Source organism: Cyclopterus lumpus, chromosome 23, assembly GCF_009769545.1.
Source record: "Cyclopterus lumpus isolate fCycLum1 chromosome 23, fCycLum1.pri, whole genome shotgun sequence".
Lineage (NCBI taxonomy): Eukaryota > Metazoa > Chordata > Actinopteri > Perciformes > Cyclopteridae > Cyclopterus > Cyclopterus lumpus.
Genome location: NC_046988.1, coordinates 3,587,685 through 3,615,172, shown reverse-complemented (window position 1 = coordinate 3,615,172; position 27,488 = coordinate 3,587,685). Strand labels below are relative to the sequence as shown.

The 27,488-nt window shown below is 44.2% G+C and overlaps 1 protein-coding gene across 1 annotated transcript; it reads left to right on the top strand.

Moving 5' to 3' along the window:
- The first annotated feature begins 15,216 nt into the window (after positions 1 to 15,216).
- Positions 15,217 to 26,039, top strand: slc38a2 (solute carrier family 38 member 2). The gene is given in 22 exon segments (XM_034526326.1): positions 15,217 to 15,563; positions 16,732 to 16,863; positions 16,962 to 17,043; positions 17,135 to 17,250; positions 19,085 to 19,158; positions 19,263 to 19,355; positions 19,624 to 19,681; positions 20,095 to 20,103; positions 20,662 to 20,670; positions 20,864 to 20,900; positions 20,902 to 20,950; positions 21,226 to 21,284; positions 21,607 to 21,648; positions 21,650 to 21,755; positions 21,758 to 21,774; positions 21,896 to 21,975; positions 22,099 to 22,127; positions 22,130 to 22,198; positions 23,310 to 23,434; positions 23,528 to 23,672; positions 23,769 to 23,866; positions 24,199 to 26,039. Coding segments are annotated over 21 exon segments (1,545 nt in total). The 5' UTR covers positions 15,217 to 15,563; position 16,732; the 3' UTR covers positions 24,316 to 26,039.
- Positions 26,040 to 27,488: the final 1,449 nt, after the last annotated feature.

Genomic DNA, 27,488 nt, shown 5'->3' with positions numbered 1-27,488 from the left:
TAAAGAAACACCAACAACAAGTTTTGGAACTTTTTGGGCCTTAAATAATAATTTTAAAAAAAGAATAAAAAATGCTCTAATGCATCACAAACATCCCATGCATCTCCTCTCCCGCCTATCAGAAGTATTCTTTCTCAGTTTATTCTAGATAACAATAACAGTACCAATGGAGAGTCAACTAGTCGTGGGGGAACACAAATTAAATCCATCTACGTAAATATGCAACTGACCGAGCTAGTGATGTAGAATAAAACAGTGTGAAAGACTTCTTATGTTTTTGTATCTGGGATGTGCTTGGGTCAAAACAGGACTTTCAAACACAAGACTGTGTCTAATTATGGTAGCCTTCAGTCATAGCATAGTGATAATCTATTCTCATTTATGTATTTATGAGAATGTTATTTATGATGTTATTTATAACAATACACATGTGTGTTCAATATTCTATGTCAGAATAGCAGAGAGTCAACAAGAGGACAAACTAAGAGACAGCTAAAAGAGAAAGATGCAGAGCGAGACTGAAACACAGGAAATTGTGGATAAGACAAATGAAGGAACATATTCACACCTTCCAACAGACATGTGTTTTTGTTATAAACTTAAATAGAAGACATATCTGCGTTGAACGCGGGGTGTCTAAAGGCCACCAGGGCAGAGCTTAATCCTCCCTTTTGGCAGAGAGGGCCAATTAGAAATTGATGACAATGACTAATTCGAGGAAATATAACTTGAAAGTTACGGTTTGTGTGTGTGCTTCGACTCCAGCCTGCGAGCTGGACGAACCATCCTGCTCTTGCAGTTGCAGTGTGTGTGCTCTACTGATGACCAGACGAATAAATCTACCAGAACGAGAGAAGTTGTTCGGCTGAATTCTTCCTCCTACGGGCTTTCGATTTGAATAACCCCAACAATAGTTACATTTTTTATTTAGGTTTAAGTATTTATTTGAAGCCCATCCATGATGTTTTCCCAAAACCTAAGTAGTTTGGTTGCCTAAACCTAACTTAAATGTTGTTGCCTAGACCTGACCTTAGTTTTTTTTTTCCTGAAACCGTAACGTTATTCCGTTTTTTTTACTTTGTGGTCGTGATGTCCACCACATAATTCAGTGTTACACAGTCAGATCATTTCACGTATTTAATTGTTTTGGGCTTAAATCTAACATTAGTTTTGATGCCTAAACCAATCAATTGTTTACACATTACGTGCCACCACCACAAAATGCGTTGTGGCCGTTTCGTATCACGTTGCAGATATGCCATTTAACCGGTGGGATCTTTTCCATTGTAACACAACAACAGGTAGACATGACGCAACAGTTAGCGGTGGATATCCGGCATTCCTCTGAGATACGGCAATCATTGACAGAGTTTTCTGGTCATAAATCGGGCATGATTTGGTTAATGTTTTGGAAACTTCAACCGCACAGAAAGCTCTCAACCACGTGGAAGTCAGCAGATTTTAAATAAACTGCTCATCACTGCTGGTTAGAAAATCATAAAAAGCATGAACATTTTGGAAACTATCCTCAACATTATTTAATATATGTCTCGTCTCCATCAGGATCTTTCGTTCCGCCGCTTTAAAATACTACCCACTAGCTAACGTTCAAGTGCGGTTTTCCACCCTGTGGGTCACATGTGTCCGCTCAGTGTCTTCACACCTGGCTGAAATCAGGTCAGCTGAGATTAGAAATGATGGATGAACACTGATCTCATGGATCGCCCACATAACACAGTACAGCAACATCACCGTCAGCCATGTTAGCTGTCGCTGCTCATGTAAACAACACAGTTCTTCCTCTCTTTGTTTGGGACTGTGTGATGTGGGGAGTCAAATGGGGAAAATGTGTTCTCATGTGCTTTACAGTTAACATTATAGATTAAAAAAAAAATTAAAACAACATAGACGGGAACATTAAAGTATTTAAGCTGAATAAATGCGCACCAGAGCTGGTAGTTGCAGGTTTGAACATCAAGCATTATTTGTATCTGTATGCTAACGGATTGAAAAGAATCCATGCTGAGAATCTGATTTAGAATTGCTTTCAAAAGCATGTGACCAGATAAAAGTAATGTTCTATACCTGGGCGGCCATCTTCATTTAATATCAGTTAATGAACCCTCCACACCTTCTAAGTGTTAGTTGTTGGCTTTTTTCAGTCCTATGGATGGAGGAGCACAGGTTAGCATACACACTACAAATCAATTAGTCATATGTGCTGTGTCACAGTGCTCTGACAAATACCTGCACTCATAGTAACACACCCACACAACAAACTGTGTTGACTCGCCACAGTCAAAAAGTCACCTCCAAGAATAGCTCTGCTGCACTAAAATGATATGACTTATTCAGAGTTCTGGGTCTTTACAACCAAACTAGTGTTGTAACGTCTTAAGACATCAATAATCTTTTTAAAGTGAAAGAATTTTCATGTTCGCAAATCAGTTGTGCGACTTTCTACATCAGAATAGTTTATTTGAGGAGTTTCAGTCAGGATTTAGAAAACACCACAGCACAGAGACAGCACTGGTGAAAATTACAAATGTCCTCCTAATTGCATCAGATAAAGGACTCATCTCCGTACTGGTATTATTAGACCTTAGTGCTGCGTTCGACACCATTGATCATCGCTGGGATAGGCGCTGGAGCCTATCCCAGCTGACATAGGGCGAAGGCAGGGGACACCCTGGACAGGCCGCCAGTCCATCGAGGGCACATGTAGGGACATACAACCATTCACTCTCACATTCACACCTATGGGCAATTTAGAGATCAATTAACCTGCAGCATGTCTTTGGACTGTGGGAGGAAGCCGGAGAGCCCGGAGAGAACCCACGCTGCCACGGGGAGAACATGCAAACTCCACACAGAAGGACCGCTCCGACCGGGAATCGAACCCGCGGCCCTCTTGCTGTGAGGCGACAGTGCTAGCCACTACACCACCGTGCCACTACACCACCGTGCAACCGTTGATCATGACATCCTATTACAGAGACTGGATCAGTCGATTGGCATTTCAGGTACCGCACTAAGTTGGTTTAAATCCTATTTATCAGATCGATCTCAATTTGTATTTGTAAACGATGAAGCCTCAATGACCACCAACGTTAATCACGGAGTTCCACAAGGTTCTGTGCTTGGACCAATTTTATTTACCTTATATATGCTTCCTTTGGGCAATATTATCAGGAAACACTGCATAAACTTTCATTGCTATGCAGACGATACTCAATTATATCTATCGATCAAACCAGAGGAGACCAACCAGCTCGCTAAAATTCAAGAATGTCTTAAAGACATAAAAACATGGATGACCTGCAACTTCCTGATGTTAAACTCAGACAAAACTGAAGTTATTTTACTGGGCCCTGAACACCTCAGAGATCAATTATCTGGTGATGGGGTTTCTGTAGATGGCATTTCCCTGGCATCCAACACCACTGTAAAGAATCTTGGCGTTATCTTTGACCGAGACTTGTCCTTTAACTCCCACGTTAAGCAAATCTCAAGGATTGCATTTTTTCATCAACGTAACATTTAAAAAATCAGGCACATCTTGTCCCAAAAAGATGCAGAAAAGCTGGTTCACGCGTTTGTTACTTCCAGACTAGATTACTGCAACTCCTTATTATCAGGCTGCTCTAATAAGTCTCTTAAATCCCTCCAGTTGATCCAGAATGCTGCAGCTCGTGTACTCACAAAAACTAAGAAAAGAGATCACATTACTCCTGTATTAGCTGCTCTGCACTGGCTCCCTGTAAAATCAAGAATCACATTTAAAATTCTTCTCCTTACCTACAAAGCCTTGATTGGTGATGCACCATCATATCTTAAGGAGCTTGTAGTACCATATTGCCCCATTAGAGAGCTGCACTCACTAAATGCGGGGCTACTTGTGATTCCTAGAGTCCTAATAAGTAGGATGGGAGAAAAAGCCTTCAGTTATCAAGCTCCTCTTTTATGGAACCAGCTTCCACTTTCAGTCCGGGAGGCAGACACAGTCACCCCATTTAAGAATAGACTTAAGACTTTCCTCTTTAATAGTGCTTATAGTTAGGGCTGAATCAGGTTTGCCCTGGTCCAGCCCCTTGATATGCTGCTATAGGCTTATAGGCTGCTGGGGGATGTTTTAAGATACACTGAGCACCTATCTCCTCTTCTCTCTCTCCTTATGGATGAATTTACATCTCTCCATTGCACCTTATTAACTCTGCTTCCTCCCCGGAGTCGTTGTGACTTCATGTCTCATAGGGTCCATTGGACCTGGAGGTGTCTGATGCCTGGTAAGCAAACACCGTAGAGCGGTCTCCATCTCCTGGTTCTTGCGCTCAGTCTGGCCGTTAGACTGGGGGTGGAATGCAGATGACAGGCTGGCTGTGGCCCCGATTAGTGTACAGAACTCCCTCCAGAATACGGACGTGAACTGAGGACCCCGGTCAGAGACTATGTCCGTGGGTAGGCCGTGAAGCCGGAAGACATGAAGCAGAACCAACTCCGCAGTCTCCTTGGCTGAGGGGAGCTTGGGCAAGGGCACAAAGTGGGCCATCTTGCTGAACCGATCGACCACTGTTAGGATGGTGGTGTGCTTGTTGGACAGTGGGAGGCCGGTAACAAAGTCCAGGGAGATGTGCGACCAAGGCCTATGGGGCACCGACAGTGGTTGCAGGAAACCAGCGGGAGCCTGATGGGATGGTTTGTGCTGGTTGCAGACAGGACAGGTGTTGACGAATTCCCGGGTGTCCTTCTTCAGAGTCGCCCACCAGAACCTCTGCTGCAAAGCATCCCTAGTACGCTGGCTCCCAGGATGGCAAGTGAGTCTGGAGCTATGGGCCCACTGGAGGACCTCGGACCTCAGGATCTGGGGAACGAACAGGCGGTCAGGGGGACAGGAACTCGGGCCGGGCTGGGACTCCAGGGCAGCCTTGACTCTTTCCTCCATCTCCCAGGTGATAGCGGCAACCAAGACGGGGGCAGGAAGAATATTGTCATTGCAAGGGGTGGAATCCCCCTTGTCCACAAACTGGCCGGACAGGGCGTCCGGCTTGACGTTATGAGTACCGGGCCTGTAACAAAGGAAAGTTAAACCGGGTAAAAAACAGACCATCTGGCTTGCCGAGAGTTCAGTCTCTTGGCGGACTGCATATATTCAAGATTCTTGTGATCAATCCAACACAAAAGTGGCATCCTGTCACCTGATCTGCCTGAAACGGGCTTCTGCACCTCAGCGGCCCGCTTGCCCCAGCTCTGCGTTGGACTTGTCAGAAGTGCCTACGGAATACCATGACTATCGGGAGGTGTTCAGTAAGGTCAGGGCCTCATCTCTGCCTCCACATCGGTCCTACGACTGTGCCATTAACCTGCAACCAGGCACTACCCCACCCAGGGGCCGCCTGTATTCCTTATCTGCACCTGAGAGAGAGGCCATGGAGACGTACATCGGTTCCTCTCTAGTTGCTGGGATCGTCCGTCCCTCTTCTTCACCTACCGGTGCGGGGTTCTTCTTTGTTGGGAAGAAGGACAAGTCACTTAGGCCTTGCATTGACTACAGGGGCCTCAATGACATCACAATCAAGAACCGCTACCCACTCCCACTCATCTCTTCTGCCTTTGAGTTGCTCCGGGGGGCAACCATCTTCACAAAGCTAGACCTGCGTAACGCCTACCACTTGGTCCGTATCCGAGAGGGGGATGAGTGGAAGACAGCTTTTAACACCCCCACTGGGCATTATGAATACCTTGTCATGCCCTTCGGTCTGACCAATGCCCCAGCCGTCTTCCAGGCCCTGGTGAATGATGTGCTGAGAGACATGTTAAACAAGCAGGTGTTTGTCTACATAGACGACATTCTTATTTTCTCGAGGTCCCGAGAGGGGCCAGATTGTAATGTCACGGATCGAAGACCAGGGACCCAAGCACAATGGACAAAACAGAGTAAGCAAATAATAATCCTTTACTGGAGTAACAGCAGGAACAGAACAGACAGACAGAAACAGGGACACAGACTATGGAACGCTGGAGAACTTGGTCTCAAAACACAAGACAATCTGGCAGAGGACAAGTGCAAGTAAGGGAACCTAAGTAGTGAGTGACTAACGAGGGAATGGGTTGCAGGTGAGATGGGCGTGAGAACCAGGTGAAGGGAATGAAGGATGATCAGGTGTGAATGACCGGGTCTGAAATGACAAGAGAGTTAATAGACAAACAGATATAATGAAAACAACTATTAACAGAAAGAAGGTGTGGAGCTGAACTGTTACACCCGCGTTGGCCCTGCTGATCGCCCCGCCCCCCCTCCTCTCTACCTCCTTCTGTTTCATGGATTGGAGTTCCATTCATACATTGTCATATTCATGTAATGTGTTTATGTAACTTTGTAAATGCTGTTCATTCTGTACACATGACATCTATGCATCTGTCCATCAGGGGAGAGGGATCCTCCTCTGTTGCTCTCCTGAAGGTTTCTTCCCTTTTTTCCCTGTCAAAGGTTATTTTTGGGGAGTTTTTCCTGATCCGATGTGAGGTCCTGGGACAGGGATGTCGTATGTGTACAGATTGTAAAGCCCTCTGAGGCAAATTTGTAATTTGTGATATTGGGCTATACAAAATAAACTGAATTGAATTTAATTGAATGTTGGCTTTATTGCTGAAGTAAATCATTTTGTTTTTGTGTTACCCTTCTCCGCTAAAACCTTTGTGTATGTACAATGTAACTATTTTTGAATAAGGAGATACGTAAATTAACACTATTTTTAAAAAACAAGTCAGAGCTTTAGGAGACAATAAGCATGAGTTTACACTTTTTGGTACAGTTTAAATGTACATGATGTATTGTGTTGGTGAGCTTTATCCAGCATTAAAATGGATTCAGGTAGACTGCAGGCAGGACACCTTTTTGGACAGCACGGGGAAAACAAAACGAAAGTGATGTTGTATTGTTTAAAAATTAAATAATTGTTTGGGGATTATTCTGTAATGCATGTAGCTGCTTCCAATGTCCCTGTATGATGTCAAGCTTATACAGTTCCAGGCTGTTTCCAGTCTTAATGCTAAGCTAAGCTAACAGGCTGCCAGTTCTAGCTTCATATTTATCACCCTCCGTTGAAATACCTTACTGTTGTTGCCTTAGTGGACAGTGGTAACAGGCTGCTCATAAAGGCTACCTGAATCAATACTGTCATAAAACAAAATGTATACCAGCTGTTCCTGACAGAAAAAAAGAGTAACACATCGTAAAAAAATATATAATATAAAATATTTTCAGATTATAGAAGTCCAAAAAGAAAAACATTGTCTCAATATAGGCCACACTTCACAGCACGGCCTTTTCCTGGCATCAGGTCGCTGTTTGCGTCCTCTTCACCTTCAGCTGCAGACAGGAAACAGTCACAGTGAAGGCATTTTGTTACACTTCCTGTTTGAAGGAACATTACCATACTGAGACAAGCAGCGGACACGCAGACCGGACAGGAACTCTGATGTTATCATGGACTGACCCGACTTTGTTCCTCACTCAGCAGCTATTTGAAAAATGTCCATAGCTACATAGCATTTCTTTAAAGAGAGGAAATTACACATTGTCATTTTGTTAAAGCAGGTGACTCACCTTTTTTATTTGTTAAAATGTCCTATATTGATCTGTTTGAATAGGCTTTTTTCAGTCGCATGACAAAGTCTAAGCCGTGTTAAATCAGACTTATCTAATTTGTTTTAGGAACTACAAAATAATTATTGAGGTAGTGCATTTAGTATTTTTTACTCTTCTTGACAGAAAAATATATGCAATACCCTACTAAAAAAAATATATCATTATGTAGACCTAAACACAACAATGCAAAACAGTGATTTGATTATTATTAACGTGGTTTCACAGAAATTCTTGAAATTAACTCTTACACACTACATGGTGGCACGTAATGTGTGAAAATTACTTATTGTTGGGGTCAAAATGTTTCCTTGGAAGGAAAGGCTGTTCAGGAACAACTCTAACTCTGGGGGAAAGCTGTATACAGTGTGTGTGTGTGTGTGTGTGTGTGTGTGTGTGTGTGTGTGTCCCTAATCCTCTCAGTCACTGCAGCGCCACTAATTCCTATGCCACAACAGTGCCCTGACCTTACCCGTCGCTGTGAACCGAATTACCTCCCTTTGCCCATATTTCACCTTTTCTCTCCCCGCTTGTAGTGTGAGACGTTCAGAGTCGATTCATATTTTAAGAGCTACAAGATCACGAGTACTGCTCCACAAAGCTGGAGTAGTGAAACTGAGAGAACTAACTTCACAGACTAGCCAGGGGGTCAGGTATAATCTAAACACAAAAACATGTAAAGGGGAGATTGGTGTCTTTCTTAAAAACTACAAAGCTGAAATAAATGGTATGCATGTATCTGTCCAATTGATAGTCAAACACAGAGCTCCTTCTTATGTTGCTGACCACAAACCACAAGCTAACATTCAAGTGTGGTGTTATAAGATAGTTCAAGGTCAGACATTTTCATTTTGATGTTTCACAAGAAGAAGAAGGTAGACAGCGTTGTCTTTCTTCTGAAATTACATTTGCAGTTGTAACAGATGGCCTCAAAAAGAAAAATAGTCACAGTTTTGAGGCTGTGAAAGAAAATAGTGTAGCTCATTAACTACCAATTATGATAGAAAATTATATATTTGTTTGTCTGAAAAGTAGTTTCAATGTTCCAAATTGCATTTTCAGTAAAAGAAATGTTTGATGGTTAGCATAGTGGTATGACCTCTGACACATTTCATGTCCCTCTCTATCTGTGAAAGTTAAAATAACATCCCACAGTGGTCCAGAACAGGGAGTCAGCGGGTTCGCAGGACTGAGCGAGGTCTATCCTGGATGGAAAGTTTTTGGAGAGCGAGACGAGCAGCCTCCCCTCTGGGGCCCCTAAGGCTAACGTGATCCCCCCATTTGTGCTCCTATCATAAAGAATGCGCCTGCTAAACCACTTTCCCACCACTAAGAGGATTACTAAGGTAATGCTCCTGAATCAAGAGATGCTCGGGCACATCTAGACATTGGGAAGCTCAATTTAATAACTTGGGTAGTTTGCTTGAGTGACATTTTACCCCCTGGGTCAAACTGGGTGCCTTACCTGGACGTTTGGCTTAGATATGCTAGCTAGCTGGTCATTTAGGCAGGTTTTGAATCAAATGAAATGGAAACATCTAAATTGATGGTGATACCTGCCTTGGAATGTTTGGAATTCAGTTGTGCTCTTTGTCTCTATTGTTGGGGAGCGAATGGACAGTCATGTGTTTTCTTTGATACACATGGAGACACCAGACATTTCTTTTCTCCTGGTAAAAAGAATACTCACTCCTAGATTTCGTCCTCCCACGCAACCAGCAAGAGCCCCAAGTGCAGCAACAAGGACATGATCCCTCAATGGCTTCCCACCCGTGAACACCGCCAATTGTGTGCGCTGTACCAAAAATTGGTGATGAAGTCTTCTCTCAAGACTGTAGCCAAGCACGTCACCGTTTTTCATGATTTGACAATTAAAACGGCAATGCATGAAATGGACATCCAGCACCTTATTTCATTCTGGTGCACAAGTTTGTTGGAGTATTTAAAATACTAATGGCTGGCACCAGTTCATTAGTACGTTTCTGAGCCGAAATGATGACGGAAATGTGTGCACAATGAAGAAACTGACTGGCATGGGAATCTGTCTGGAAAATTAATCTGTCTGGAATTATTATATGCTATTGTGACATTGAAGGCCAATCTGCTGGAACTCAGTCCAAACTGTGCAGAGAATCCAGTGATGGTTGTTAGACCGTGTTAGTTTTCCCACTGTGTGAGGAGGCCATGTTTAGCTAAGGCGTGTTTACGTAGTTACTCTGATCCTGTCGCAGGCCTCATGTCCGATCAGGATCAACTATGCCTCTGTGTGTGCGTGTGTGTGTGTGTGTGTGTGTGTGTGTGTGTGTGTGTGTGTGTGTGTTTGTGCGTGTGTGTGTGTGTGTGTGTGTGTGAGCGACAGAACTCACTTCCTCTTTGGTGACTTGTTTGCTTTTCAGTCTGATGGCTACCAGCCTCTTTTGTGTCACCAGCGTCATATGGCATTCACGTACACAATGCCCATTTTTAAAAAAGGACACACGCACCTACAAAACAATTTTCTTTAATGCAAATTTGCTAAAATCCCGAATGAAAATGACCAAAATGGTCTACAGAAACAAAGCTTTTTCATCCTGGTGGCTCATCGTGAACCAGAACACCAGGGTCTCCATCTCTGCCTAACCTTTCTCTCATATGGAAAAACATGTTTGACCCCCACAGATCCTCACATTTACTTTTTGTTCACACCTAGAGCCAGTGGAGAAGAACCCAAGGACCTTTATTTTCCTAATAAAGAAAGGCCGATCATGAGATCCCCTCCTTGGAAAAGAAAAAGAAAGTGGTCCGTCTATATTGTAATAAAGATCCTCCTTAGAGGTTGACTGTTCCAAGAACGCTCACAGTGGGGATGGGGTGAATAAGGTTGAGGAGCAGGAAAATCCCCACACTAAAGTCAGGGAAAATGAAAAGTTAATAAGTATAGGCTGGGGGGAGAGGGGACGGTGGGGGGCGGTGGTGTTAGCGATCTGGTCCGGACGCAGTCGGGGGGGCTTGGTGGGAGACTGGCACAGTTAAATATGATGTACTTCAAGGTATTCGTTTGGGCAGCGGGCAATGGATTTACGTGAGAAAATGTCACATCCAATGAGAAAATATTTATACATATGAATCCATACAGCATCCACGAGATGTGAATAAGTTGCCAATTTTTTTTTTTTTACAGTTAAATTATGGCCAGCGATTTTATACATTTAACAAAACAGTTATTTCCACCTCTAGATTATTAGACCTCTACTCACGTAGAAGGTGGTTGGAGCTATGTTTGGAATTATGTCACAAACTCCATGTACTTATTAAAAACATCAAGGAAGAACATAGACCCAGGTGAGTTGCTGAAGGACAAAGTGGGCATTGTGGTTGTTTTGTAATGACGTTTTAAGACTGGTATATGTAATATAGCATGACGAATGTGAAGAGGAAGATGCGTGGCTAATGATTGTAACGTAGAGAAAACAAACCCCAGACACCAGCAGGAACCACAACAAACCAGAAGCTACCATCAAGTTCAGCTAACATGAGGTAACAAAAGTTGTTGATCCAGTTTAGGGAGGCACTGCAGCTGCCTGTGTGTAAATGTTAGGGCCACATTCAAGCAAACAACTATCGGGCGAGGTTATCCTACCTATCCGGCCCTCCCAGTTGTCTACAGGCTCCCACAGTTACGCTGGTTGCTTTATTCAGTTCAAAACATGTGGAAAAAGGTTACTTTGACAGGGTTTCTCTACGTTTAGTTTTTTTATTTCAGTGAACACATAAAGTAATAGATACATATATAGATATATAGATAAAAATACCGCCACATGTATACAACAGTATACATGTATATTGTCTTTAGTTCGATAAGAAGATTGTTACCACACTCAGGTCTGTACCACAAACGTCCTCTAGAGCTCACTGGTTAACACATCCTATCTGTTTAATCCGTGCACACACAAACAATAGGCCTACAAAGGTTGTGAGCTAGCTAGCTTGTTGTTAGCGAGTTAGCTATCTGCTTCCTGGTTCCAGTCTTTATGCTAAGCTAAGCTAATCATCTCTTGAGCCTTATTCATCGTGCAACAGGAAAGTTTCAATCCACACTCGTTCTCGCCCAGGAAGCAAACAAGTTCCCAATATGTTAAACTCTTTCCTTAAAGCACTCAAATAACTCATTGTGTGGCCAGAGGTAAGTAACCTGATATCTCGCCGAGCTAAATAGCTTATTGTGCTTGCTGTTGTTTCCTGGAGAGCTGACCTTTTAATTTCCTCCTGAAATGTCTGCGTTGCTCATATTCTCCGTGGTTGCTCCTTCTGTTGCAACAGGACTCGTCTTATTTGCCACAGATGAAAATGGCCTTTACATCTATACGAAGCGTCATTTCCTGCACATGGGTGTGCAAACAAATTGTTCACTTGCGTTTGTTTTCAAGCCTCAACACACACATGCACACACCCATACGGGTTCAGTGAGCGCCATTGTTGTGTGCCTGCAGACACTCGCGCTACAGTGCACACGGCGTGACAGTGAGAGCCTTGTTTCTTAAAACTTCTCACAATCGGCTCCCAATGTACTTGTGAGGCACCATGTGACAAAGTGTGCGCTATATGTAGCAGCATCAGTTGGAGGGGTACGTTTTAGTTCAATAGACACAGACGGGTTGTAGGAGGGGAAGTGCTAAACGGTGCAGTGGTGCTAGCAGGCGGAGTATGGTTGTGTGCGTAGTTTTGGTGTGAGCCAGCTCGTTTCACCTTCCACTCACTTTCCACTTTGTGTCTGCTCTTGTTGCTCTACAGGACCCCGCCCTTTCTCTCCTGTTGAACCTCTCTGGACCGCATCACATCCAATGCTGTGTGTATGTGTACTTGTATGCCTGTGGATGGGGGTAACAGGGCACCGGTGTTCCGACCAAGTCCCCTACCGCACCCTTTGCCCCCGCTCCAGTTTCCTGATCCGTCTTAGATCTGCTGGGTCGAGCTAAAGCCCCAAACAAAGGCTTGCACACAGAGAGAGAGAGAGAGAGAGAGAGAGAGAGAGAGAGAGAGAGATAGAGAGAGAGAGACCCGACCCACAAACGGACTCATGTGGGACCGAGGGCAGAGGAATGCACAATGTGTGTGTTTGTGTGTGTGCAACACTGAGATTATGAGGAACAGTGAGCGAGAGAATCAACAGTGTCCTTTCTCGTGGATGTGTCGCCTTTTGAATTATTAATTTCTTTACGCCAAGTGTGTGGATAGCTGTGTGTGCGTGTGTGTGTGTGTGTGTGTGTGTGTGTGTGGGTGTGTGTGCGTGTGTATGTGTGTGTGTGTTCGTCGTCTCTTGTTCCCTAACTCGGTTACAGGACACGTGCCATGAGTCAATATCACCTGCATTCATCTGCACAATGTTGTGGAGAGTTTCTGAATGCAATAAGATGCATGTGAGCGTATACATAAATAGCATTTCTTTGAAAACTGAATTGCATTAACAAACTGAATGCAATGACTTTTGTTTGAGTCTTTTTATTTATACTATATTTAGGTGACTGACGATGCTTCTTCGAACTTGTGAGCCTGTAAAGAACGAAGAGCTACGTGCACAGTATATGAATGACAATTGCTAAATGAAATTATTCTCCAACAATGGAAACCAGCCGTTCTGGTTTTGGCATCTTCCTCAGTGACAAATAAAAAAGGGAAACTGCTTGCTATGATCACAAAGCCACAGTGACTGCGTGTGTGAACATCCTGTGAAGACGGGCCAGGTTTAAAGACATAACCATGTTGCATAATGTGTCTTCATTGTCAGCTGATGACATTTCACCTCCAGCACTTGAATGTGCATTATGAGTGTAACTTTATTTGTATTCATTCTTCAGCTGAGTCAGGTTTCATAATGCAGTAAACATCGGAGCAGTACAAGTAGTTGTAGTAGTATGTGTAAAGGTAGTAGTCATGGTAATAGTAGCACCAGTAGAACAATGTTGTCTACATGTTCTTTGTTGTTATCTTTTTTGCACTTTATTATCATTATTATTATTATCACTTTTATCACTTTATGCTGGACAAGGGGAGAAACATAATTTCAGATCTTTGTACGTTTGCACATCGAAGAAATGACAAATAAAGCTGACTTTGAACTTTGAAGTACTACTTGAAGTAGTATGAGTAAAGGTAGTAGTCATGGTAATAGTAGCATCAGTAGAACAAGTACTTGAAGTAGTATGAGTAAAGGTAGCAGTAATATTAGCAGTAGTAGAACATGTACTAGAAAAGGTAATAGTATTAGTAATAGTACAAGTACTGAAAGTAGTGTGAGGAAAGGCATTAGTAATGTTAATAGTAGTACAAGTACTAGAAGTAGCATGAGTAAAGGTAGTAGTGATGGTGCAATAGTGCATTACTAAAAGTATTACATGTAGTAATGCAACTAGTAGTAGTGGTAGTAGTTCAAATCCTAGAAGTAGTATGAGTAACAGTAGTAGTGGTAATAGAAGTACTGGAAGTATAGTATCAGCAAAGGTAGTAGTAGTAAAGGTACTAGAGGTAGTAGTGACAGTACAGGTATTAGACGTAGTACATTTCTTAATGTAGTAGTGCCAGTAGTAGTAATAGTACTAATATTATCATTCTGTTCCAGCAGTACATCTAGCAGTGTAGCAGCAGTAAGAGTACTATAGTACTAGTAGTGAGCATAGTGAGAGCAGCAGCAGTAAAACGTTGTAGTATTACCTGCAGTTGCATCACAAAGAAATGTTACATTTATGAGACCTGTGGGATCAAAGGTCACACTGATGATTAACACACTGTATGGTTCTCAGTCATCCCAGCATTAATAATAAACTGGAAACCCGAGTTGTGGAAGATTTTACACACACACGCACACACACACACACACCTGAATGTAGAGGACAGCCAGCATGTGAACGAGGATCAGGACGGCCGCAGTCACATGACAGTGTTTGTGTGTAATCTCCTCGGGGCAGGGAGGTCTACTTTGAAGCTCCACTCACAGGCTGATCCGGAGCGACACACATCCCGGACCCCTCGAGTCCACTTATACCCTAAAAAAGGTCCACAGAGGTGATTCCCAGCACACTTCTGCAGCAACAAGGAGCAGAAATGACTTCTTGAATAATGAATAGGGTTAAAGGACGCCCAGTTTAAAAGGAATTGTGACGAAGGGGAAGAAAGGAACACGACAGGTGGTGTTGAGGACATCCGGCACCGGCCTATGGGTCCCGGTGGACTCTGTGTGTGACTCATATCAAACGCTCCTAACTCCAGGGTTTATCCTGTCATCCCCATAAGGGGACTTTCCATGCTCCTATTGCGATCACATCATTATTTGGAACTTTTTAATGCTACTATTGGAGTGTTTTTATGGCATTTCTTGACAACAAATAAAAGAAAACCGACTTGAGGATTCCTGTGGTCTCTGCTGTTTCGACGCAGTCGCTCTGTTTGTACACAAAAGCACGTCGCCGCCGTGCGTAAAGACGCCTCCGCCTCCTCCATCCAGGCCACGCCCCCTCCCCTCTCTCTCCCCTCTCCCCCCTCCTTCCCTGTTGGTCTGGGCTGATGCAATGCTCATCCTTATAAAAGGCTGAGTCCCCACCCCTCCTCCAGCAGAACAGGCTTTTCTCTCCGGGCGCACCGCATCTTGGGAATGTTTTGGTGTAATTAGACATAAATATAAATCCTTTTTTCCTCGGTCATTTTATTCTAAGAGTGTCTTTTATTATTACTCGTCTTGAACGCGTTCAGCTGGTGTTTTCAAACGAATCCCGTCTGTAATAGGCCTTTTAATTGATTGAACTATTTATTCATATTCAAACCTAAATACACCAGCAGGACCAGTCGGCGTTTGTGAAGAAATCGACCGGACATTTGCTTTGTGTGTGTGGGTTTTTTTTTTTTCCACTGAAAGGATTTTACGGGCATCCTGCCACATCTTCTCAAGGTAAGACTGCCGGCTTCTCCTCTTCTACCGACTGTCGGTCACTAAATGACCAGATGTAGTTCTAAGCTTTTAAGTGATAGACTTTTTGCTCCGCTCTTCAAATAATGACATTTTGTTTGTATTTGGAGTCTCATTTTAAGAAAATCTCTTTTGGGTCAATTAGTCGGTATTATAACTATTTCCTGCCATATTGGCCGTGTTGGTCTCCCTTCTAATAGAGATACAAAAAAATGTCCTTTCTGAGAGTCCCATGGCGTTATGTCTCAGCAGGCCAGCCCTGGCCCAAATAAATAAATAAACAACGCGGTGTGTCAGTGATGCTGCGCAGTGCTGGACTCATACGGTGGCACCGGGGTGGTACGGGCACACCGGTAATTAAAGGAGGAGAAAGGGAAAGAATGTAAACCCGCCTCTGTGTGTGTGCGTGTGTTCTGCAAAGGCTCTAATCATAAACCTGGCTGCGGAGCGAGCGCCTCTGCGCAAAATGGAGAGCCGTGCCCCTAACCGGGGACAGCACGTGCCATTGTTTCCAATTGGAGCCGGCCATGGGCATAATGTCATTTAATGGATCTGGAGAGGGGGGGGGGGGGGGGGGGGGGGGGGGGGGGGTGGGGGGATCTACATGTGCGCACTATTTGGTCAAGAGACAATATATGATATTATATTAGGAATATGAGCTTTAGAATATCCACGTTTGTCACCTCAACATGCTTTATAAACGGCTGAAGGCTGTTCCTCGTGAGGGCGCCGACACCCTGTTTTCATTGCACTTTTTAAATGACTTCTGGAGGGAAATGTGCGCAAAGTCAGCGGCGCGTACTGCGGCTTTTTTTTTTTTGTTGTCATTCAGCGTCTACTTTGGGGCTGAGGTGGACTCGGATGCCGGTCTGGTATTTTTCCACTGCCGGTGCGTCAGCCCCCCCCCCTCTCCATCCCCCCCCTCCCCCATCCCCCTTCAGCCTCCTCCTCCTTCCGAAGCAGCGTCACATGATGAGAGACTCATGGGGAGGACCGCGGCGCGCGCCCGCTCTATCCAATATTGATCATTCCAAAGGGAGCGTGAACGCGCACAGCTAGAAATAAGTACGCTTTGGCAATAAATGCGTACGAATGAATAAATAAAGTGAAATTAAATGTGCTCTTCTCCCCTCCGCTCTGAAATGAACAGCATGAAGCAGCAGTCTGCCAGAACCGAGATGAGTCGCTTCAACATCTCTCCCGAAGACGACAGCAGCAGCGCCAACAGCAACGAGTACACCTACTGTCCCACGGACTGTCCACAGAAGGTCCCACTGGGCGGGTGAGACAGGCTTTAAAATGTATCTGCATGTGCAAAAATATTTGCCAAAATCAACCCTTTGTAAACTAAATCCCCCTCTCTGTTATTGTCCCGTGAAGCCAATACTCTGACATAGAAGCAGAGAGTCAGAACTTCCTCCCCGAACACAACCTGGGCAAGAAGAAGTATGAGACCGAATACGTAAGAGCTTCTCTGGTTCTCTCGACACGTTTATTGTCCTTGATCACGTACATCCTCGTTTCCTAACCCCAAACCTTTCCTCCCCCCCCAGCACCAGGGCAACGCCTCGTTCGGCATGTCCGTCTTCAACCTGGGCAACGCCATCATGGGCAGCGGCATCCTGGGTCTGTCCTACGCCATGGCCAACACTGGCATCGCCCTGTTTGTGTAAGTCTTTCTAATTCCTCTCCCCAACACATTTCTTCACCTTGTCAGGGGGGTTTAAAAATGGGCATTCGGCTGGTTGGATGCCGGCAACAACAGCCAAGCACCAGATCTCGATGTAGCAACACAGCCATCCGAGAGGATGCGGGTCAAAGTAAAGGAAAAAAACACCACTCAACAGTCGGTTTAGTTTCATGATATGGATCCAGGTGTTGTTTTGTCTGTTGTGTCAAGGTCGAGGCTCATAATGTCCTCTGAAGGCCCCCCCCCCCCCCCCAGCACTGTGTGTGTGTGTGTGTGTCTGCTCGACCCTGAGCAGCAGATTACACCGAGTACGAAAGTTTGCAAATCTCATCTTCACAGTTCCTCGCTATCCTGTTTGCAGTAGTTAAAACAGTGGACAGAATGTTCACTGGAAGTGAGGAGAAAACAGAAAGTTATAGTTCAAATTTATTGAAAATTGTGTTTTTATTTTAATAAGAATCTGTGGTTATCTAGAGCAATGGGAAATCACAGTGTGTGAGGAAGTTGTAGCCACCAGTCGTGATGTGGATTCCTTCATGTTTTTCATCACTTCTTTTTCGTGTCTGCATTTCCTGAGGAATAACCATCAGTTATAAAACTGCTTTTCCCTCAAATCACATTTGAGAAACACTGTCTTAAGAGGTTCCTTACTACCACACAGGCAGCACCGGGCAGCACTGACCCCAAATCAGTTTACCGCCTGAGACACCAGCCGAGGCCCTCAGGAGGCAGACACCAGCTAGAGGAAGATCAGTGAAGTCTTTTCTTTGCTGGTTTATGGAGTATAACTATATGTTCTCATAGTAGGTAGATTACTTTGGGCTTCACCAAACGGCAGTTTACAAACACAGGGAGCAGTGGGGGAAGCGGTTTAGCCGAGCTAATCCCGCTGCCTTTGGGTTATATAAACGGAGAGCTTACACACAGATCGGGGCGCGGTTCACCGTCACCGAGCAGCTGACCAATCGGAGCTCTGCATCGGCAGGATGTCAGAGATTATAAAAAACGTCATCAGAAGATAGCGTGTCTGTTTGCATTGCGAAACGCCACCGGCTGCTCTTCTCATCAGCAATTACAGTTCAAGTTAAGTAACCTCCTGCAGAACAAACTCACTCCCCATAAAAGGTCCCACAACGCATATATTTGTTGAGCGGCAGCGTATGAAGAGATAACATGTGGACCGTTATGATGTCAGAGGCAGGCGGATGAGCAACCGGTCAAAGCAGCTGGACGGTCACTTGCAGGGGGGGGAAAGGCCTTTTCAGCACCGCTCCTAAAAATGGCCCGCAGATTAATTTTCACCTGGACTCTCAATACACGGGCACATAATGCTGGCATCGCAGCGTCCGGAGGGTGATAAGAGGATCCCGCGGGGGGGGGGGGGGGGGGGCTTTTGTCCTTGCTGACGCTGCATGTGACTCCAGGGACCTGCAGACCTATGTTGTATTCAAGGTCTTGGGAATCAGGCCAACAACCACAACAATAACAACTTTCTCAGAAGATGATACTATTAACCTTTGGGAAATATTTTTCTTTAATTCATAACATACGGTCAATTTGTTTCTTGATGTTCTTGATTTTGTCCAAAGACTCTTCCACTTGGGTCATTACAAGGGTACGTTGGTGTAATTGGTGGTCTGATTTTCACCGTAGCTAAATGTCAGTGTGTTTGTAAAATACATTACTCATTGAATTGGCCTTCAATACTAATCTATAGATTTAACAAGCTACAGCAATGTCTGTGATTCTGCGGTTTCTCCTTGTGACCATCTTGGTCTACACTCAGCTAAAGATCCCTCTCGTGTGTTTACAGGATACTCCTCGTGGCCGTCACCCATCTCTCCTTGTATTCTGTCCACTTGCTGCTGAAGACGGCCAACGAAGGAGGTGAGTCTCGTTGATGGCCGTGTGTGTGTCCAACCATCCCTCTGGCTTCTTGGAGCTCCTCTCTGAATATTAAGTCTCCCTCTGTGTATTCCCTCCTCTAAAAGGTGCGCTGGTGTACGAGCAGCTGGGTTACAAAGCCTTCGGGATGCCGGGGAAGCTCGCCGCTTCCTGCTCCATCACCATGCAGAACATCGGAGGTGAGACACTGTGGCATTTTAGCAGCAGAGGCGACTTGTTTTTTAGAAGTGTTGCGCAACTTCAATTGAACTCCTTGTCTGTATTTATCCACCTGGGTTTCATTCTACCAGTTACCACACTGTCCCTCTGTATCTAAACTGACTGCATGGAAAGCTGGGCCCAGTGGAAACCAGTGTGTGTACATATGACATGTATAATTGTAGTGGAGGCCCCCCTGCTGGGCTACTTTTACAGGAAAGTGTACTAACTGCCCTTTCTGTCTTCCAGCCATGTCAAGCTACCTCTACATCGTCAAATACGAGCTGCCCATCGTCATCAAATCCTTGTAGGAACCAGCAATGCGTGAGTGAGCCAATCTTTCATGAGCTTCCCGACTCATAAATACATTTGATGACCTGCAGGTCTTGAAACAAAATGGTGACTTTTAGGTGTCAAGGCTGATTGGACGGGTATTAAAGGGGCCCTGTTGAGCTTTTTTGTAAGTTAGCTTTACAAAACAGGGACTTCCACGGGTGTCTCTCACTTTCAGCATCCTATTGGCATTCATCATTTAGGGGCTTTATTGTAATCAACAATAGGACATAGGGAGGCAGAAATAGGAAACAGCATATAAATATGAAAATATTGTAGCATACAGAATAGAAAAAAATAGTTTGATTTAAATGCGAGTAAGACATATTATATTGCTAACAAACTAAGTCATGAACTTCTCGTGGAGGCTCTGAACTTTAAAACAAGTCTGACCAGGTTCAGATCGGACCATCAGATCATGTTTGGTGCCATAAACTATTAACCAAATGTCAACACAGACGTCACTAAGTGGTGTACAGGGTTTCAAATACCTGGCAAAAGAACGGATGCATTGGAGAGTAAAAAATTCATCGGTAGGCTTTTAAAATGACAAAAAGAGAGCAGGGACTCCCGGCTGAGGCACTCGAGGTGAAGTGGCACATCAAGCAAAATGGCCGGCCGGTTGTTTTGAAGTGCTGAGTGTCGGAGGAGGGGCGCGGGTGTCTGGACGTTTTAATGGGTCGGACAGTGTTCAGGTCTATGCGAGCGGGGGGGGGGCTTCAAAGAGCCCTTTTAGAAGCCGCAGCCCCGGTGCCGCATCGCGGACGGAGCGCGGCAATGAGCTCACGCGACCTCGCTTCCAGTTTGAAAAATTGATGCGGCGTGGGCTCCTCAGTGAAATCTATTTCTGGGCAGCAACGCAGTCAGCTGACATGCAGACGTTAGGGAGGTTGATCATTTGACACAAAAGTGGACTCGATGGTGACGTTTTCTGAGCAGAGAAGACTATTTTAGTGCCAATCAGTTCACCTTGTGCCGGTTATCAGTGTGACTTCAGCTATAAGGCGCTTCAGCGTTTAAAATTAGATGAGGGTGCATGGAAAAAATTCATACTTTCAGTATTTTTAATTCACCATATGAGAAGAGCGGACCTGTTCTGATGTCCCTGAAGGCCTCACACAGCCCACTAACGTGCTTCTGTTCTGCTGTGTTTCAGAGAATGGTACACAACCAACGGTGACTTCCTGGTGATGGCTGGTGACGATCGGCATCATCCTGCCCTTGTCGCTGCTCAGGAACTTGGGTAAGCTGTGTGCGTTTGTGTGCGTGTTGTAAATCTGATGCATTTCTCCAGAGGGGGGGGGGGGGGGGGGGGGGGGGGGGGGGGTGGGGGGGGGGGGGGGGGGGGGGGGGGGGGGGGGGGGGGGGGGGGGGGGGTAGAGACGCACTCGCATGTGTGTCAGATGTACACTTCAGAGAGTCAGAAGTATACAAGGAAACAAGCTTTTAAAATAGAAACCTCTCGTGAGAAAAACTAAAAACTGTAGCTCATGCTTCTGTCCCCCCCCCCCCCCCCAGGTTACCTTGGTTACACCAGTGGTCTGTCCCTGCTCTGCATGGTGTTTTTTCTGATCGTGGTGAGTAAACCCCACCTGTTTCCTCATTCGTCTCACACACACACACACACACACACACATATGGCACATGAGCCGGCCAGATGAATCTTAGTCAGAGAACAATTTTCCCTTTTTTTATGTAATCTTTTCCACACAGTAGAATGTACTTATTAGAAAATAGGATACGATAATTTGGTTACAATATCTGTTAAGATTTGGTTTGAGATATTGACAGGAGTTTCTAAAGGGATTTCTCACAGTGGTGTGGTTTGAGTGTTTCAAAGAGACTCAATCTGCAGTATATCGGCTCATTTAACCTTCAAACTGCCGCCTCGTCCTCCAGGTGATCATCAAGAAGTTCCAGCTCCCGTGCCCGCTCCCCGAGGGACATCGGCGCTCTGAACGAAACAATAAGCAAAATGCTGAACGCCACCTTGTCCCACCTGAACACCACCGCCGTGGACTACAGCGACGACACCTGCACGCCCAAATACTTGTCTTTAACTCTCAGGTAAATATCTATGAGGCGCAAAGCCTCTTCAGGACTGGAATGTGTGCAAAACCAGGACCTCAAAATCCCTTTGAGTACTTGGGCGTAAACGGTAGACTTGTTTTTTTTTTACTCCCCCTAGACCGTCTACGCCGTTCCCATCCTGACCTTCGCCTTCGTGTGCCACCCCGCCATCCTGCCCATGTATGAGGAGCTCAAAGAGATGAGTGCGCACTTCTTTAATTTTTTTCCACTCGGACTACAAACCACAACTGCTTTCTTATCATATTCTACCACGATTATATAAAAACTCATTGAACTCCCCTCCTCTCTCGTCCCAAACAGCCGGTCTCGTCAGAAGATGCAGGGCGTTGCCACGTGTCCTTCCTGGCCATGTTCATCATGTACCTGCTGGCTGCCCTCTTCGGATATCTGACCTTCAACGGTGAGTCGCTTTAACGTGGGAACACTTTTTAATGTGTATAAATATAAGCCGGCTGTACGGTTGAACAGTGTTGGCATGTAGCTAAATCCTAAATGATATGATTCATCTTATTCTAATTTAACATAGTTTAACATAACATGCTAAAACCTTAGGGCCAGATGAAGTGACCGCTGTGTTGGTTCAGGAGCGGCAATTGAACCCGACACTAAATGTCAGAGCGGATCGATCATCCGACGTTACGGGATGAAGCTTCTCGGTCCAAGTTAAACAGCGAGTAGCTCCTGGAAAAACTAACCAATGAAACGCAGGACTTCAAGGCCTGTTGCGCAAGAGTGTGGAAAAGAAAAAGTCCTGCTGGCCAGTGTGCCACCATGTTTGTGTTCCTGTTTGTTGTGGCAGGAACATCTGGTTATACAAGAAGCTTAGTAATCAGGAAGGGACTGACCAAGGCCCTGCTGTTGGGGGCGGTGCACCGTTTGAGTCTGGGCAGGTGGAGGTTGAGCAATCGCTGTGACGTCTGTTCTAACCTGCTCGTCAGGGTTTGTCAGCTTTAGGACAACAAAGACTTTTCAATTGGAGGCAACACAAGAAACCAACGTGCGGCGTGGCAGAAGGCAGGAACAGAGCAAATGTTTCCAAAACAAAACGATCTGAAACCTTAGTCAGAGAAGGTTTCAGATCTTTTTCAGGGGCAAATAGCAAAAGAATATGAACTTTAACACTCCAAATGAACTGTTTCTTAACGAGTCTCCAGCCATTACAGAACGTCTTTCAGGCACAGCAGCGTCTTTAGCTTTATGCTAATGTTAGCGAGTTAACATGCTGATGTTTAGCAGCTATGTTAACATGCTTTTAGCATGGTAACATTAGCTAATTAGCACTAAACACAAAGTACAGCTGAGGCAAAGGAAAATATAAAAACTAGTAACAATTAATTAAACTAAGAACACGTTTCTTCATTCCGATAAATGCTTTGGATTCAGCTTGATGTTTTCCAAAAAGGCATTTTTTTTTTGTGTCAGCAATTTATAATGTTTATAATTCTAAAACCTTTGTGAATCGCGCTGAGTGTGCCTCGGGTCCTAAAGGTCTTCGCTGTCTTTCTACACAGTGCACGTGGAGCCTGAGTTGCTGCACACCTACTCCAAGGTCTACAAGTCTGACGTGGTCCTGCTGATTGTCCGTCTGGCTGTGCTGACCGCTGTCACGCTCACCGTCCCCGTGGTGCTGTTCCCCGTAAGTGTCAAAGAGGTCGGACTGATCTTATCACTGCTGAAGTGAATTCAGTGGGCCATGTAGGATAACCTGTTTTCGCCTCCGTTTGCGTAGATCCGTACCTCTGTCAACCACCTGCTGTGCGCCTCCAAGGAATTCAGCTGGATCCGCCACACCATCATCACCGTGGTCCTGTTGGCCGGCACAAACGCCCTGGTCATCTTTGTCCCCACCATCAGGGACATTTTTGGCTTCATCGGTGGGTATCTGTGTTAACGTGTCTGATAATGCCATGAAAAGCATTATTTAAATAGAAAATGGTGACTAAAATGCCAAATTCTCGTCCCTTGCACAGGCGCCTCTGCCGCTGCCATGCTCATCTTCATCCTGCCCTCGGCTTTCTACATCAAACTGGTCAAGAAGGAGTCCATGAAGTCTGTGCAAAAGATCGGGGTAAGGAGTTAGTTCCTACATCTTCATTTGTCTGTTCAACGTCCAGCTGTAGCTTCCAGCACCTTAGCTTAGCTTAGCATAAAGACTGAAAACTTTGGTAACACCATCCACCCAGCACCTCTAAAGCTTACTGATTAACATGTTATATGTTTAACCTGTAAACATCTATTTGTATGCTAAGCTAAGATAACCATATTATATGTGGACACAAGATAATTAATCTAACTCTTGCCAAGAAAGGGAATGAGCGGGTTCCCCAAAAACTCAAGCTCTTCTTTAAAGTCGCTCGGAGTGAACACGTGAGCTAAAAGTGAACTCCTTCTCCTCACCAGGCCTCCGCCTTCCTGCTGTTAGGCTTCTTTGTGATGATCGGCAGCATGACCCTCATCATCCTGGACTGGATCCACAACGCCACGGCTAGCCCGGTCGCACCCGCCGATGGACACTAAAGCTCCCCTTCTCCCAGCCGAGGAGAGAGGAGGCTCTGGACTGCTACAACCGCGCAACCGACGAAGATCAAACCTATTGTAACCGAAGAATAACACAAGAACTCACTTGATGCTCTGCTTTGACTTCCTGAGCGACAAACCATGCCATTCCAAGAGAATGTTTCGAACTTTGTACAGTATGCTGTTATAGGCCACAAAGATGGTGTTTTACTTGTTTCTTCTCTTTTTATTGTACATTTTTGTCATTGTTGTTTTTGCTCAATTTCTTTTCTCTTTTTTGTTATGCTCTTTTGTAGTTATGGTACAGCTGAAAACAAATATTTGAAGGTGCCTCAAAGCAGAGATGAACATAGTCGTAGAGTTAAAATGCAGCTTACACTCAGGTACGGCGTGCGGCTGTGACCTCAGAGCTCACCAACAACCAATCCTGCTAAGAAACGTACGTGAACATCCCGAAGATTGACGAGGCCACTTCAAAGTTCAACCTCCTCAAGAGCGAGTCAGTTCCTTCCAACATTTGTTGTTACTTTTTTTTTTACTTTGCCAAAAATGTATTTGTTTAGCATCTTTGTATATTGAAAAGCACTTACTGTTCAGCACACTTGTGGAGAAAAACAGTGTCAGTTTTCACAGGCGAGGCCTACGACACCGCCTTCTGAGTATTCATACCAAGGCTTTGTGACCTTACTTAGAGTGTCGGCTTTCAATGTAAAACCCAATATAAGTCAACAGAACCTGCCTTTTCAAACCCGACACTGGGAGCTGCAGAGTTTCTCATTCGAGGACTCTCACAAAACTGTATTTACTCTTTAAAAAACCTGCTGAGGATCTTGTTGGAATAGCGCGTTCAGTGACAACACTACTGCTTTGAGACCTGGAGGCCACTCAGCCTCCAGTGGAACTTAATTTGTTTGTCCCTAAGGGAGAATACTTTGAATTTGACCACACGCAGTGGTTGTAATATACCTGTTAAACTTGCAGAAAACAACTAAAAACTAGAAGTCAGGTTTCCTAAACACGGACAACCAGTTTGTTATATTTTCAGTGTTTTTGTGTACAGTTGCGCAGTTTTCTGCTTTCGAAATGTTTCACAAAGAAGAACTTGACGGCTCGACGCGGTGCTCGTTTCCCGTCGAGTCGTGAACCTGTCATCCGACGGTGCACTGTGCTTCCAACACTAACTTACACACCAAACTGTTATTGTCCAACATCTATTTATGGAAGACCATGAAATCAATGTAATTTAATCTATTTTACTATATTTATAAAATATTTTATGTATATATATATATCTATTGAGTTCAACTGTATATACGCTTTGTTTTGTTTGAATTTTCTTTTTTCTCTTTTCTTTTTTTACAATAATGCATTGGAGCTGTAAAACAAAGCGAAAAATCCCCACGCCGGTGAATTTGTGATATTGAATTGTCTCCAACCGTTCATCTCTGTTAAGACTGACTGCATTATCCTACTGTGTTGATTCTGTGAAAACTGTGTTACATGTGGAAGCCACCGACACAGCAGTCTTGTTTCCTTTTGGGCCCTTGAACAAGAACCATCAGCAAAATGTTCTTGATGCACATCTTGGTTGGAGAGTACGTCAGCCATCTCTTGACTTCAGGAGCAAAGAGGGCTACGCCCACCAGTGTTACAGTCTTGTTTCAATGAAACATTATGTACATCCTGTAAATAATGTCCAATTAAAATAGATAAAGATAAACTAATGACGTGTTGGTGTTCTTTGTGCCTGTGCCAGCTCATGTTGGTCGGAGAAGAGTTTGTGAATGTGATTTATGAGGACATGGAGTTACAACTAACTGACCTTCAATTGTTTGGTCAGATTATTGTCAGAATGCTCTTCAACCACAATAAAGGCCACTAGGGGCCATATCAGTCAAACATAACACAAATTATGTTTGAAACAGTTTTGATTAGTCATGTCTTTGAAGGGAAAGGCTCATTTGTTTCTTCCTGAATACAGCATAAATACTTTTTTTAAATGCTCCATAGAACCATAAACATACATTAGTGATAAGACATATCAGTTAAATATGTTCAAGACAAACACCATAAATCATTGTTACTGTACACAGGTATTGTAAAGAAACAACCCTTTCTACGTTTTCCGTCAGCTTCTATTTCCGGCTTTGATTTTCTTTTGTTCTACATTAGCAGCACAGTTTGTGAATATGGTTTATATTTGACAAGAGGTTAAAAACCCATGTCAAGGGGTTCATACGAGTTATAATCCCCCTAGGCAAGGCCACAAGGGGGTGTTAAGAAACCGTTTATGAGGGGAAATGTTTTTAAATTTTGTTTTAGAATATAGGAAAGAAAAAAAAGTGACAAATGTATCTCTGTCTCTTTACATGCTGCTTTCATGAAGTGAAACACAATGGTATACCTTTAAAATGGCTTTGGTCACTCTGTATTAAACTTCCACATTAATGTTAACATATAATAGTTAAATATACTTAAGACAAACTCTGAATGCTTAAGAAAACCTGTTTGGTCATGTTTCCCCCCCATCGCGTTCTTTTTCATAGAGCATCAACTCGTAAATTCTCAAAACGTAAAATAGTATTTAAATTGCAGAGAATCACTATGCTTGTTCTCCTGGGATGAACGTTATTGTCGTTCTTTAGACACCGCTGCCCCCCAGTGGCCATCAGACGACACTACACAGCTGGAGAAAAGGTCTTTCAACCATATTCATCCACCACAGATAACATATTTATAGAACTCTGACACAAGATTAGGGTACTTTAACATGAGATATGCCAGAAAGATACTGTGAAAAACATTTCACCTCACGTACAATTTCTTACATCCGTTACTGACCATTAAAAGAGTAGACACATGTTAATTTTTTTATTTACAGCAAAACTATAGTTCCTGTTAATTTGGCTCCATTTTCCCTCTGCGACCTCCTCACTCGCCGCTCAAATTCATCAATCTAGTGCTTGTGAAATGTTGCACACAAACGGTGTAAACCTGCACAGGTGATATCACTTAATTGGCTGATTAGACCTCCTCAGGAAAGTGTGTGCGCATGCGGACACTGGATGATGGTCATCTCTAACTCCCATCTTTGTTCGGAAAAGCACAGGTGTTATAAATAACATTAATGACGGCTCGGTTGCATTCAAGTGTCCCAGTAAATTACAGCAAAA